Source organism: Python bivittatus, unplaced genomic scaffold (assembly GCF_059951505.1).
Source record: "Python bivittatus isolate LINGU-HERP-01145 unplaced genomic scaffold, Pbiv_v1 ctg000020_np1212, whole genome shotgun sequence".
In the NCBI taxonomy this organism is placed as follows: Eukaryota; Metazoa; Chordata; class Lepidosauria; order Squamata; family Pythonidae; genus Python; species Python bivittatus.
In genome coordinates, this window is record NW_028277030.1 from 45,514,639 (window position 1) to 45,528,611 (window position 13,973).

Consider the following 13,973-nt stretch of genomic DNA (forward strand, 5'->3'; position numbering starts at 1 on the left):
TGGATGTAATTCAAGATGCTGGTTGTCACTTTCAAAGCCCTTTGTGGCACTGGGATGGGTTATTTTTCAGACCACCTGTTTCCAATTCTTTCTGTCCATCCCACAAGATCTGGGGATGCTCTGGATCCTTTCAATTAAATAGTGCCATCTGATAGGATCTAGGAAGCATGCCTTCTGTGTTGCTACACCTGGCCTGTGGAACAACATAGTGCAGACAAGTATTTAAAGGGTCCAACTCTGAACCACGACCCACACATTTTCTTTTAAAATGTCTGTATCACAAACTCAGCTAAAAAGCAATCAGGCATTTGGAATTCTCAGCTGCACCAAAGTGCTATCAAGATAAATTAGTGTTAACCGTAGGAATGCAAGCCTGGCTGGGGAGGATTAACAATTGCATTTTCAGATAGCACCTAAGCTAAAATAACAACTTTAGGCACTAAATCTTAGGCCCCTTTGTTTGTAGAGAGCCATGGAGATGGTCTTAAAAGAAATACTCAGAAGCCATTACCCCCACCCCCCCAAAAAGGCAGAAGCATTCCTTGAGCCCTGGGAAAGGAGACAGTATTAGGAAGAAACTCAAGCTGGCTCCTCCCTGATTCACAGGTGTATAAGAGGGAGGGGAGAAAAACACAACAAGATTTGCAAGATTCTGATTATAGCCTATCTCAATAAAACTTAATTCTAGTCTTCTTGTGGAATCTGGTCTGGACAATCTTGAAGGGCTGATATTGTTTAATCCAAAGCATCCATCGTATAGGAAAGGAATGACCTCATCCTCTCCATCCCTCATTATAAATTCCAGTACACATATGAACTATCCCATTCAGTATGGTTAACCCCATCAATCACATTTCATTCAAATAAAAGGATATATCCATAAAGAGGGCTTGTAACCCAGCCCTCTTTAGGCTTCTTTCTCTTTGGCCTCTAGTATCAATCCTGTCAATAAATTAAATTGTGCTTCAAGAGATTTATATAAACTTTACTCCAGTGGCCTTCTGTAAGATGGTAAAAACATGGCCTCTTCTCCAGGCACTGGGTCAGAAAATTAAATGAATCTGTTTTTAGGGGGTTATTGATATGGATACGTATGCTGCCCCATGTGTGATGTGTTTCAGTTTTTTAATGTTCTTGTTGTTTTTAATTTACTATGCAACATGCAGAGTCATATGTCGAGTGAGTCATATAAATCAGTCATATGAATCAAATAAGTATGATTGAATTAAGTCCCAGTGATATAGCCACATTATTTGTAAGTCCCCACACTAAATTTGTCATTATTGTGAGGGAGTGAAGTTGGAGTTGCTGCCTGTGCTTTGGAAAGGTAAGGTGCAGCCGGGCAAACACTTCTCATCACATTTCTATTGTTTCCCTGACTACTCACAAGCATCCAGGCCAGCTTTCCAGCTGCCTGGAATAATGAGCCACACCCTGGCGTTTTCAAGAATGTGCCAACTTGTGGCTATGCTGTGGAATGTCCAGTTCCTGAAAAACAAAGAACCTTCACAATTATATGTTAATATTTAAAATACTAAAGGCGTGTGGGTTTTTAAAATTAAATCCACTTGTAATGAAGACTGATAGAAAAAGGAAATAATTTGCCTGTCTCAATAAATTTACATGGCAAAAAATGGCTTCACCAAATCCAAACCTAGCAACAAACCTATCATTACCTATCCAACCCTAATGACAATAGGTTTAGCAACACAGATTGGAAAAAACTGCATTTGAAAAGTGTACTTTAGTACTGCCTTTCTTTCACTTTGGATAAATTTAGTTCTTAATATATATAATCTCAGTGTTCAAAAAGGATGCATAAAAGGACTTATGGGACCATTTGCTTTCTTAAAGGCAGAACTATCCATCAAGCAATTTGCAACGGTTACATAGAAGCTAGAACAAGGTTACCTTGGGAAATGAAATCATTAAACAAAAACAACCTCAGGCAATTTGAAGAAACCAGCCAAGCTGTGCACACTGCCGACTTAGGAACAGAGAGTTATGCAATTACTATTTCTGAGGTTCAGATTTAATTGTATTTATTTGAACCTAAATTCCAAAGATGCTTGAGGCAGCAGTTTGGGGTTCATATTTGAGAACAGGACTCTGTTGGAGCATGGTTTTGTTGGTTACCAAGATAACTCAGCACTAGGCCAAACAAGTCCACCTCAGGAAGAGTGCATGCAGAATGACTTTCATTTTTCAACAGCAGGATCCAAAGCAACCTTCTTGCTCAACAGGTAAAACAGCAGCTGTGTAGTTCAGCTTGCCAGCAAGGCCAGCTAAAAATTGTGGACCTCTGCTCATTCTCTGTCTCACGAAACAAAACATCCCATTCCTTGGGAAACCAAACTCACTTCCTCAAACCATAGGAAGTTTGCAGGAAAAATCTATCTCTGGTTGCAGTCCTCATCCTAAACCATAGCATGTTTTATTGAATAAACCCATGTTTTATTGAATACATCACTATGGTTTACGTTTGTAAACATGCTAGGTCATAAATCATGATTTACAAGGTACCAAGGCTAGCCTGACACAACTGCCAAACTACATCCTGCTTAACATCATGCGAATTAAAAAGAAGACTCCACGGTGCCGCGCGACCCATCGCCCCTCTATAGTTCTGGGCGGGGCCGTGGCCTCCACGTAATTTTTCCTTCAGAACTACAAGGTCCAGCATTCCTTGGGCGCCGAGGGCTCGCGGCGTCGCGTTCGTTGCTAGGGATTCCTAACGGTCCCCTTCTTTCCACCTGCGGCCGAATGCCGCTGCCGCCACTCTCTCCCGCTCGGGTGTTCGCTGAGTTGGTGTCCCCGGCCGTCGGCTTGGGCACCGGAGAGAATGAGTCGCCCAAAGCCGCCGAAGGAGGGCCGCCTGGGAGGGAAGTTCACGTGAGTGGCAGCGCGGAGCTCAGCGCCAGACCCGATCGGGCAAAAGTCACGGTTTACTTGAGAAGCAGGAAGGGAGAAGCCGGCGCAGCGCGGAGCAGCGTAACTCGTAGGCTGGACTACGTTGCCCAGACGGCCCGCCAGCGCGGCGGGATCTCGGTGGGTAAGAGCGAGCCCCTCGCGCGCACCCGCAGTGGGCTTCCCGCCCTTTGCAAGCCCCGGATGGAGTCGCGTTCTGAGGTCGTCTCGGGCAGACGTCTTCAGTCTTTCACAGCCTTTCACAGCCTAAGCCCTATCCCTCCCGCAGAGGACTTGCGTCCTAGCGGAGTTGAAACGAAAAGTCCAGTTCTTCTGAGCGGGACGTAAGTATATTTCTAGGCATTTTGGTATTGCCATCACTAAAGAACCTATGCTTGACGCCCACCTAATTTTAGCTAGCATGGGGAATAACTAGCCGAGCTTCAGGCGCAGAACATAGTGGCTGAATTACGTAGCTTGGCTGCTTTGTGGCTCGGCGTGTTGTGCAGATCGAAATACTTGGATAGAGGATCATCTGGGAAGTCCCCAAAGCATCCCAGGGGTAGGCAGTAGCAAACCATTTTTGTAATGCGGCATAGGTGCAGTCACCAGGCATTGACCTCAACTTAATTTGATTTAAATCTCGCTTTTCATTCGGGAGCCCAAGGCAGCTTATGTAGTCCTGCCTCCAATTTTTCACTGCAGGACAAGCCTGTGAAGGAGGTTGAGCTGACAGAGATTTATTGGCCCAGAATCACCAGGGAACTCGGGTGACTAGAGACTGGGTCTCCTTGTTACTGGTGTGGTACCTTTATCACTATGGTGCAGTGGTTTGAGGACCATGTATGTATGATATACACCTTTATCTGAGCTGTCAGGCTAGAAATACTGTATAGAGCTGTCATGTCATACCTTCACACTAACGATTCCATGACCCCACCATCCCAAAAAGGGACTATTTCAGTATATATTCCTATGATTTTACACATTAGTTGACCATCAGGAAGCAGTGTAGTTGGGCAACTAGCAACACACTTATGTACTGATCTAAAAGTCATAATTTCTGCTGAGTTCCATATGAATGTAATTCCAATCCAGTTTCAGACTTCACTCGGTGGAAGCTTACTGAGTACCTTTGGATTAGTTATGATACCTCAGTCTAACCTAGAAATAAGACATAACATTGTTTATGGGAAATAATTTTGAATGAAAAAGCTAGATATAGATATAGATATAGAGCCTTCAAATCAGTCAGGACACCTGGTGAGTACACAGACAAGTCCATGCAATTTTCTAGGCAACATTTTCAGAGGTGCTTTGCCATTGCCTTCTTTTTAGGGCTGAGAGAGTGACTATCCTAAAGTCACCCAATTGTTACTAGCCACTATATTTATTTGAATTTATGTTATTCACAGTTCTTCATACAGTTCAGAAAATCCTAGAGAATAATTATGTTTCTTTTTAATTGTTTGTGATGCTAATGAGTAACACACCCTATTTCTGTCTCACATGTAGCACTTTAGAAGATTATCAGGAGTTTATAGGTACCAGGTAATTTAGGATATTCCTGATACTGCATCTTTCAAAGCATATCTTGTTAATTATTTTCTTGAAATTGTGCACTGAATTCATGCTTATTAGGATTGTTTAGCCCTTTGAATTTGAAGGCAAAAAGATGCTTCACATGATCCCAGGAAGAGGCACAACTGTCTCAAGAAGTTGCAGATGGGCTACTTTTGTTCACCCTTCTACTCTGAAGCACTTTTTTACTTTTGAATAGAAGGTCATGCACATCCCTAATGGTTACATGTTTTCATGGTAAAATATTAGTTAAAAACATTGCCTAAGAAAGGATGTTAAGGTTGGATCTAAACTTGATATTTATTAATATAGCCCTGTTGATTTTAATGAATCTGTTCTGAATCCAACTCACTTTTACTAAACACATTTACTGTCTATTTTGAAATACGTTGCCACATTCTGTTGTTTAGTATGCCTAAAAGAGCATTGTTTTTTTTGAGTAGTGCACTTAAAATTACAATTTTTCCTCCCCAAGGAGAATGATGTGACTGTGACAAAAAACTTCAGTAGAATAGACAATGCATATAAGATGGAAGCAGAGGCAAGTATCTTAAATAAAAGCATTACTATTAGTCTCTAATATTGTGTTCTTTTTGATTTGAGAAAACTTTTAAAAAACCCATCTAGATACAAATTGTTAATTTTATTAAATTCACACATTTCCTTTTTCATTTACTGTTATATCATGTTAAAGCTAATTTAGAATTTTGGTGGAAAACTTGTTGGAAATATTCTTGGGGCAATATTCAGTAAGCATTGGGGCAAATGTCTCTTCTACATACCTTGTATCTTGGTCAACTAAGAATGGGGAATATTTTCAGGTAGTACAGATAAAGTGAATAGACAGACACCACTGTTGGAGAGATATGTTGCTAAACTGTAACACAGAATTTTAATTGAAAGTGTGTGTACCTTTAGTTGAGCAAAATTCCTGCTTGTTTAATGATGATCTCTCTGATAGATTCCTTTGGTCCTAATCGTTGTCCTTGAGTTCTAGGCCAGGAGTTGGAAACCTTTTCAAGTGGTTGGTATTATGTTTAATGTGGCAGATACTTAATGTAAAAAAAAAATAGATAAAATTTGGGGGAAAACTGTGAGAGCCCTGAAATCCAGATAGATTAAATAAATCTAATTATTTCAAAAATATTTTTGTTGAACATCATTTAGGGTGTTGAAGTGCCACCCTATTTTTAAAGCATTTGCATAGTTCTCACTGACCTGAACTTTTATGCCAGTGTTTGTTCAGGATCACCCCACAGTACTGAAGAAAGCTTAATATTAATGTAGATAGTAACTGCAGTTTTATAAGCAGGTGCAATTTTATAAGCATTTTGTTTAATATCAATGTTTAAATGTTATATGTTTAGTTGACTATACATTATAGCTCTGTTAGATTTCTAAAGTAGATTTGTAAGATTTTTTCAGTCTTGCAACCTTTAATATTTATATACAACATGGCTTAGCAATGCTTTAAGATAGGATTTACTGCATTGGGATATTAACTAGTTGTATCAGTTGCACCATAAGTATTTTCAGATAATACCCTAGCCAACACCTAAAACATTACATGCAATACTATTTTAACAGATATACAAAGTTACAATACAGGTAGTCTCCGGGTTAGGAACACCCTGGTTAAGATGACCCATAGTTACAGATGACCCATAGTTACAGAATGGAGCCTATTGTAGCAAAATTTGAGTTAAGTACACAATGATTTGAATTAAATACATAGCAGTTCAAGTTTGTTACACAATACTGTTTATACAGTATTATACAATTATACTGTTCTGGCTTACATACAAATTTGACTTAAGGACAGACCTTGGGAATGGAACCTGTTCTTAATCTGGGGACTACCTGTTGTATTGTCACATAAATTTATAAACTTTGCATTTATAAACTACTGGTGTTGCTGTTTGTATAGTATTTTTTATTCTTAATATTTATCAGATTTGTATCCTGTCTTTCTGCCAAAAATAATGCTAATGATGGATAATGTAATAAAAACCGATTAATTAAAATCACAATTTGAACGTAATATAATACAGTAAATAGACATAAAAGGTAACAGTAATCATACAATAAAATATTATTAAAAACTATGCACAGATATAAATGTAAAAGATGTATCTTGACTCTCTTTGAAAGCAGAGAATGCTTCAAAAGGAGTGCATTTTGCAGTTGGGGAATGACACAAGGGACAATTCTTTTCTCCACCTCTGAACTGTGGCCCCTTACATGAGAGAATATCCTTAGAAGAGCTTTTTCTGCATATCTTAAAATCTGTGATTGGTTCATAGAAAGATACTGCCACCACCTGGAACTCTAGAACATGTAGAGCAAGCTATCAGTCTGAATTTTTCAAGGGAATTTGAACCACTTTCAAAACAGGCTGAATTCTAATCTGTCTAATTTTTTGTTGAGCAACAGCACTACTGCTTATATGGATGTAACTTCATTTTGTTTACCTTCATATAATCAGACTAAGCAATTCAGAATCACAGAGTTGGAAGGGACCTTGGAGGTCTTCTAGTCTAACCCTCTGCCTAGGCAGGAATCCTCAGGCCATCCCTGACAAATGGCAGTCTGACCTTTGTTGAAAACTTCCACTGACAGAACACCCACCACTCCAGGAGGCAGGCTGTTGCCTCATGTTAAGCCCTTGTGTTAAGGAAATTCCTCCTTAAAAGTTTGGACCTCATTCTGTAAACCTTCCACCATTGGTTCTTGTTCTACCCTGCTACGGAGAATATATGCCCTCTTTCCTGTGACAGCTCTTAAAGTATTGGAAGTCTGCTATCATGTCTCCCCATAGCCTTCTTTTTAGGCTAAGCATAACCAGTTCCTTTAACCATTTTGCACAGGAGTTAGCCTTCAAGCTTGGCCCATCACCATCTTGTCACTCTTCTCTGCACTCTTCCCAGGTTTTCAGCATCTTTCTTGTTTTGTGATGACCAGAACTGGACATAAAATTTCTGATGTGGTCTGACCAGTGCAGCAGAGTGGAAATACCACTTACCGTAATCAGAACATTATACATCTTTTGATACAGCCCAAAATTGCATTTGACCTTCTGGCAGCTGCACTGCACTATGGGTCATGCTTAATCTGTAGTCTACCAGGATGCCTAGATCCCTCTCACAAATACTAGTGCCCAGCCATCTATGTATCAGTCTTGTATTTGTATATCTGATTTTTCCTACCTAAAGTCAGAATCCTACATTTCTTATCATTGAACTGCATTTTGTTGGAAAAAGCCAAATGTTGAAGTCTGTCAAAATTTGTTTGAAACCTGATCCTGTCTTTTGAGATGCTAGCAATTCCCCGCCCCCCCAGCTTTGTGTCATTTGCAAATTTGAGGATCATCTCTTCTATTTCCTCATCTTATTCATAAAGATGTTGAAGAGCAGTGGGCCAGGACAGAATCCTGAGGTACCCTGTTGCATACTTCCTTCCATATAGATGTTGATCTGTTAAGGACCACATGTAGGGCATGGTTGTTCAACCAACTGTGAATTCATCTGTTAGAAAGACCATCCATCCTACACTATTTCATTTTTTTCAGAAGGAAGCTGTGGTTACCTGTCTTACTGAAGTCTGAATACACTACATAAACAGTATTTCCTTGGTCTACTAAGCTAATCACTTTGTCAGAAAAAGCAATAAGATTTGTCTGGCATGACCTATTTTTAACAAATCCATGCTAGCTTCTACTAAATCACCTTGTTCTTTTCTGATTACTTAACAAACCCACTGCTTAATTATCTTTTCTAGGATTTTTCTAGATATTGATGTCAGGCTTACTTATCGGTAGTTTCCTGGGTCCATTCTTTTCATTTTTGAAGACTGAGACAATATTATCTCTTCTTCATTCTTCTGGCATTTCTTTCATACTCCAGGAATTCTCCAACAGTATAGTAATTGGTTCTGAGATCATATCTGCAGTTCCTTTAGCACCCTGGGACGTAATCCAACCAGGTCCAGAGACTTGAATTCATTCAAAGCAGCTAGGTGTTCTCTTACTACTCCTTTACATATTTTTACCAGCATTTCTCTTCTGCAACCCCCTCCCCCAGTATGGCTTCTGACAGGTTCAACCTTTAGTGAAAAGGCAGATATAAATATAGGTAGTCCTTGCTTAGTGACCACAATTGGGACTGGCAGCTCTGTTGTTAAGTGAAGCAGTCACTAAATGGGAAATCACGTGGCCATGACTATGCTTTCCTTTTCCGCTCCCCTGCCCTTTGGAATGGCCACCCCGGTGCTGGCATAATTAACAAGAAGGGAATTAACGTTTGTATTTACATTCATTGGAGAGGAAGGGATTACAAGAAAGTAAGCAGGCACACTATGGGGAATACACATCAAAAGCAATGTGCTGGCGCACAACCACTAGCATGCTATACAAACAGCCCAGTGTATTCCCTATTGTGTGCCTGCTTACTCTCTTGTAATCCCTTCCTCTCCAATCTCTCTGCTCTGCAAGTGGGGGGAAAAAAAACCACAGGTCAGGGACAGGACAACGCATACTGACTATAATGGTGATCACATGATTGAGGGACACTGTGAAAGTCATAAATGAGAGCATCGGTCATAAAGTTATTTTTCCAGCACCATCGTAACTTTGAACGGCAAGGACTATCTGTAGAGATTAAGTAGTTCAGCCTTCTCCCTGTTGCCTGTCACCATCTTGCCATCTTCTCCAACCAGTGGACCAGCCATTTCCTTCACTTTCTTCTTGTTCCACATGTACCTAAAGAACACTTTTTTGTTATTTTGGTGTTCATTAGCTCATTTCCAGCCTTAGCCTTCCTGACCCCATTCTTATAGATTCAGGCTATTTGCTGACATTCTCCTTTCGTTATATTATGCTCCTCTTTTCATGTTTTTTAAACTTGCCCTTTTTATCAGTTTATCAGAGAGCACTATATGCAGCTGTAAAATCACTCTCAGCAGTCTCCCATCTTTCAGTCTCTTTGCTATTGTTTGAGTATGGCCCTTAATTATCTCATTTTTACAATTCTCCAACATCATAACCTGTATTTGCCAGGATTTTCACCCATGGAATCCTTCCTGTTTTTCCCCTTAGATTACTGACATCAGTCTCTTGAAATCTAGAACACTAATCTGACTACCTTCAGTTCTCCCTGCAATTTTGTTCTTAACTTTCTTTAAAGTACAAGAAACAGTAGAGCTGATGTCAACCACATTTTCATCACAGCTTATTCCAAAGTTTCAGATTGCATGTTGCTTTGTGAATATATTAAATAGGTAACATTCTGGAATTCTGTGAGTGTTTACTAGTACGTAGACTCTCGAAGAGGATGAGAGCTTCTGAAACACATTGATCAAGGTCTGATCCTATCAGGAGATTCATGATTTTGAGACCTGGCCCAGGAGGGCCAGAACTAATTAAAAAATGTAGCAAAGAGAGTATAATAGGGAAAATGTATTGTTTCAAAGCCAGATTAATTTACTACTCTTGGTTTACTTTGCAGATTGTGAACCAGCTTTGTAATAATAAACAGTGGTAAATAAAAAAAGTGAGAGGCTGGAAAAGATGCATATATATTGCTGTCCTCTGTTTTGATCAACTTGTAATTAAAGCACTGAAAAAAGACTTCTACTTTTTATACTCACTTATAGGTCTGCATTATATTTACTGATTTTGGGAAAATGCAAGATACATGTAATCATCTTGTTGAGAAACTAGATAGCTCTGTTACCGTCAGTCCACCTCACTTTTACCATACAACAGAGGCTGTAGATACCCTTCGGTAAGTTTCTCAAACTTGTCTAGACCCACACAAGTTGGATAAATTTTTCTTGTCTCCCCAAACTTACTTCCCTAATTTAGGAAGGAATTATAAGAAATAAACAATAATAGAACAAATAAGAAAGCTGTAGTGGAATAAGCAAGATGATGATGATGATGACTATTGTCATTGTACTTATTATAACCCACCTTTATTTTTTATAGAACTTCAGGCGGCATTCATAATGCTGTCTCCTCCTATTTTCCGCACAAGAATCCTGTGAGGTGGGTTAGGCTGAGAGACACTGACTGGCCCAAGTCACCCATCCAGCTATAGATTGCTTTCTAGTATTGTAGCATGTAACTACCGTATTTTTCCGTCAATAAGACGCCCCCATGTACAAGACAACCCCCACTTTTCCAACCCAAAATTAAGAAATCAATATTTTAAAGATAGTGCAGAACACATTTTTATTTAGTAATTAGTTAACATTGACCTGATACACTCGGTGGGAGGAGGTCCAAACTGTCTCTCTGCAGCTCAATTTCCATGCTCTTTTGCATAACTGATTACATTCAAGCACGAGTGAAATTGCCGATAGCTTGTCTCTGCAAACAGACTTCCTCTAATTGGTTTGTTCAGCATCAGCTGACGTCAGTTACATAAGGCTCGTGATTGGAGGAAGTCTGTTTGGGAGACAAGCTATTTCACTCGTGATTGGAGCAATAGGAGGAAGCCTCTTTGCAGAAACAAAGTATGGGCAGTTTTGCAACCGCACGGTTCTCTCCTCCGCTGACTTCCTTGAATAAGACGCCCTTCAATTTTTAGGGTAAGGATTTTAGAAAAAAGTATCGTCTTATAGTCGGAGAAATACGGTAAATTAAGGAAACAGTCAGAATAACAATAAAAAAAAAATGGAATTGGTAGTTTTAATCTGTGCTTCATGTTTCCAGGATGGTGTATGGAGAACAGTAGTAAAATAGCCTTTCCTTCAGCTATACAATTATCATAGTTTACAAGGAATAAGTAAGGAAAAAGGCAAGTTTGGTTCCTAAAATTATTTTGGCTTTCTTTCAGAGTTCTTTTTAAACAAATATTATTAAGGGAAAACTTGTAACTATGTGGTACTGAAAATGTGTGTAATTATGTGCCTATATGTGCAACTGTGTGATACTGGAGTTAATATGTATCTTGAGGCTGTAGTTGGATTTCACTTTACCTGAAAATAAATCTCATTGAATTATGAGTTTGATAAAGCATAAAATTGCAATTTAAATAAGGACATATTCACTTTGTTACTAAATCTTGCTGTTGTTTCTTTTCAGGAGGCAGGTATGTGTTTCTGCTGTTAGAAGTGCTTGGCAAAAAGCTCAAGAAGTTTGCCAATTGTTTGGACACTTCCTAGGAAAGCCTTTGCTAATCAAGGAGGAAGAGGTGAAGGAGTGGGAAGGTCACCTTGAAGATCATACAGCCAATTCTTCAGATTTGTTGAGTTTTCAGCAGAAACTCCAAAGTGCCACCATCTATATTTCTTCAAGAGTATTTGCTATTTTTGAAATAAAGGGAGAGAAGAAGAGAAAAAGGGCTGCTCTTATAAAAGTGAACTAATTAACTTCTGAAACCATTAATTAGGGTTTTTTTTTTCCTTTATGAAGAAGAATGTACTCAGGAAGCTCTACTTGATTTTCTGTAGACTTAAAATTAAAATTACAGTTGAACTGTAAGTGGAAACTCCTTCTACTGAATAGGGTGAAAAATTTGGATCCCTGCCAGTTTTAGAAAACACATACCGATTATATTTCTACAATGTTAATGTTAAGTCATAGTTACTCAGACTGTATCTAAAATTAATGGAAAGCTTTATATAGTTATCATTAGAATACAGTGCAAGAACATGTTCATTGAGCATGATTTTGAAGTAACGACTTGTTCTGTTGCTCAGCAAGGCAAATGTAGGTAGAACTACCTTGCAGTCCTTCCCTTGTCAGTTGGTTCCTCCTTTTTAGAGTATTAGTTATTACAGCTCCTGAGAAAACTGGCTTATCTAAAAGGCATATTCTGAGTTATCTATTATACAACAGCCTGGAGTGCTTTTGTGTATATACATTTATCCTCAGACCTAAAAATTAACAAGGCAGGCATTATTCACGCAGTAGTCCACACACCTGGGTTGAATCGAAAGCAATCTGCTTTTTAAATAAAATATTTGTACAACAACTTCATTGTGGTTTCTTATCGCTAAGTTGGAAATTGTTTACAATTAGGCTTTGTTCAAGGCAATGTTAAGGAGTCTGTTTTTCTTAATGCCTTATAACCAAAACCAGATTGGTTAACCTCTTTACACTGGGCCACCAAATTGTGTTGGTGTATTTGACTTAACACACTGAAGAGGAGAAGGGAACACATACTAGTAATTAATAGATTTTGCTTAATGTCAATCCAGTTGGCTCAGTAAAAAGATAATCTGTAGATTAATTTGCATAATTTTATGGTAGTTTCCTTAATCACAATTTACCATAATCCAGGAAATTGAGTTGTATTTGCAAAATTGGGGAGGGGGATTATTGAAGCATGGAATATTTTGCCTTCACGAATGATTATTTGTTGTTAGATATGATAAACTTCCTGGGTGCAACTAAAGTAATAAAAATGGTATAGAGAATATTCTAGAACTGCCTTAGTCTGAAAAATAATGTTGAATACAGTGTGAGTCAGGCCATTATGACTCATTTAGCAAGCCATGTTTAAGTATCTTGGCTCAGCATATGTAAACCTATAGTGCCTAATAAAAGAAACATTGTTCCCCAAGTTCTCCATATAAGAAAAACTCCAGATGTGTATTTGTATTATGTAGTTTGTGACTCACAGATGAAGCTTCTGCTCATACTGAACAAATTTTAGATTTTTCCAGTGATTTTGAGGGTAGGAACTGTTCTGTGCTGTTTGATAGTTTCTGAGCCAGGAGCAAGAAAAGTAGATATTCTATGGATGGGAAAGCCTGGATAGCCAAATTCTTCCATATCCATAGTTTTAGATTAATGCCCCCCACTTTTTAATGGGAAAAAAATAATTATCTTGGAAAAATTAATTTTGTACAATTACTTAGACTCTTCCACTCAATAGAAACATTTTTAGCAGGATTTTTAAGATCTTCAAATGAAAGTATTTACAGGCACCCACACAATTGTGACAGGGCTTCCAGTTGTGCTAAGATTGAAAAGAATCTTCATATGCTGAATGTACAGATGTCTATTATAGAAGACCCTGAACCTCAGGACGTATTACAGGCATGATTTGCTCCTTACATATTTCCAGTGCACTTTGTTCAGGAAAATGTCTGAACATTGCTAAAATATATGTTGCACCAATCCAGAAGGTAGTTTGCTTTTGGCTTAGCATGTAGTGGAAACTCAGCTGTTGGGAGATTGTACTTTAGGGAAGTACCAAAAAAAAGCCTCAACAGGAAAATTCCTGAAACAGCCCAACTAATTGGACTATTCGTAGAGTTATACTAAGGATGGAACTGAATAGGAAAACTTGAATTCATATTCCACAACCAATAATCCTTTCAAAACTCACCTGGCAGGCAAATTGTAATTTCTTGAAAGTATATTGGCTCTTGGATTATTAACATCAGTCTGTATCATCCATACTATGGTGGTACCACAGAAAAGTATTAGTTCATAGAATAAAGCTGAGAAAAGTAAAAACAATTGTTTTCAAAAG

At 38.6% G+C, this 13,973-nt stretch overlaps 1 protein-coding gene across 1 annotated transcript; it reads left to right on the forward strand.

The window, feature by feature from the left end:
* Window positions 1–2,084: 2,084 nt before the first annotated feature.
* IRAK1BP1 (interleukin 1 receptor associated kinase 1 binding protein 1) lies at window positions 2,085–12,381 on the forward strand. Its single transcript, XM_007430139.4, has 4 exons — window positions 2,085–3,048; window positions 4,964–5,029; window positions 10,138–10,268; window positions 11,573–12,381. The coding sequence occupies exons 1-4, from the start codon at window positions 2,764–2,766 to the stop codon at window positions 11,853–11,855; spliced, it is 765 nt and encodes a 254-aa protein (XP_007430201.1). The 5' UTR covers window positions 2,085–2,763; the 3' UTR covers window positions 11,856–12,381.
* The last annotated feature ends 1,592 nt before the right edge of the window (window positions 12,382–13,973 follow it).

Bases quoted from the DNA above. Each gene is read 5' to 3' on its own strand.
- IRAK1BP1 (XM_007430139.4), top strand. From the start codon at position 2,764: ATGCCGCTGCCGCCACTCTCTCCCGCTCGGGTGTTCGCTGAGTTGGTG. The intron at 5,030-10,137 runs GCAAGTATCTTA...ACTCACTTATAG, and splicing joins CATATAAGATGGAAGCAGAG to GTCTGCATTATATTTACTGA. The intron at 10,269-11,572 runs GTAAGTTTCTCA...GTTTCTTTTCAG, and splicing joins GAGGCTGTAGATACCCTTCG to GAGGCAGGTATGTGTTTCTG.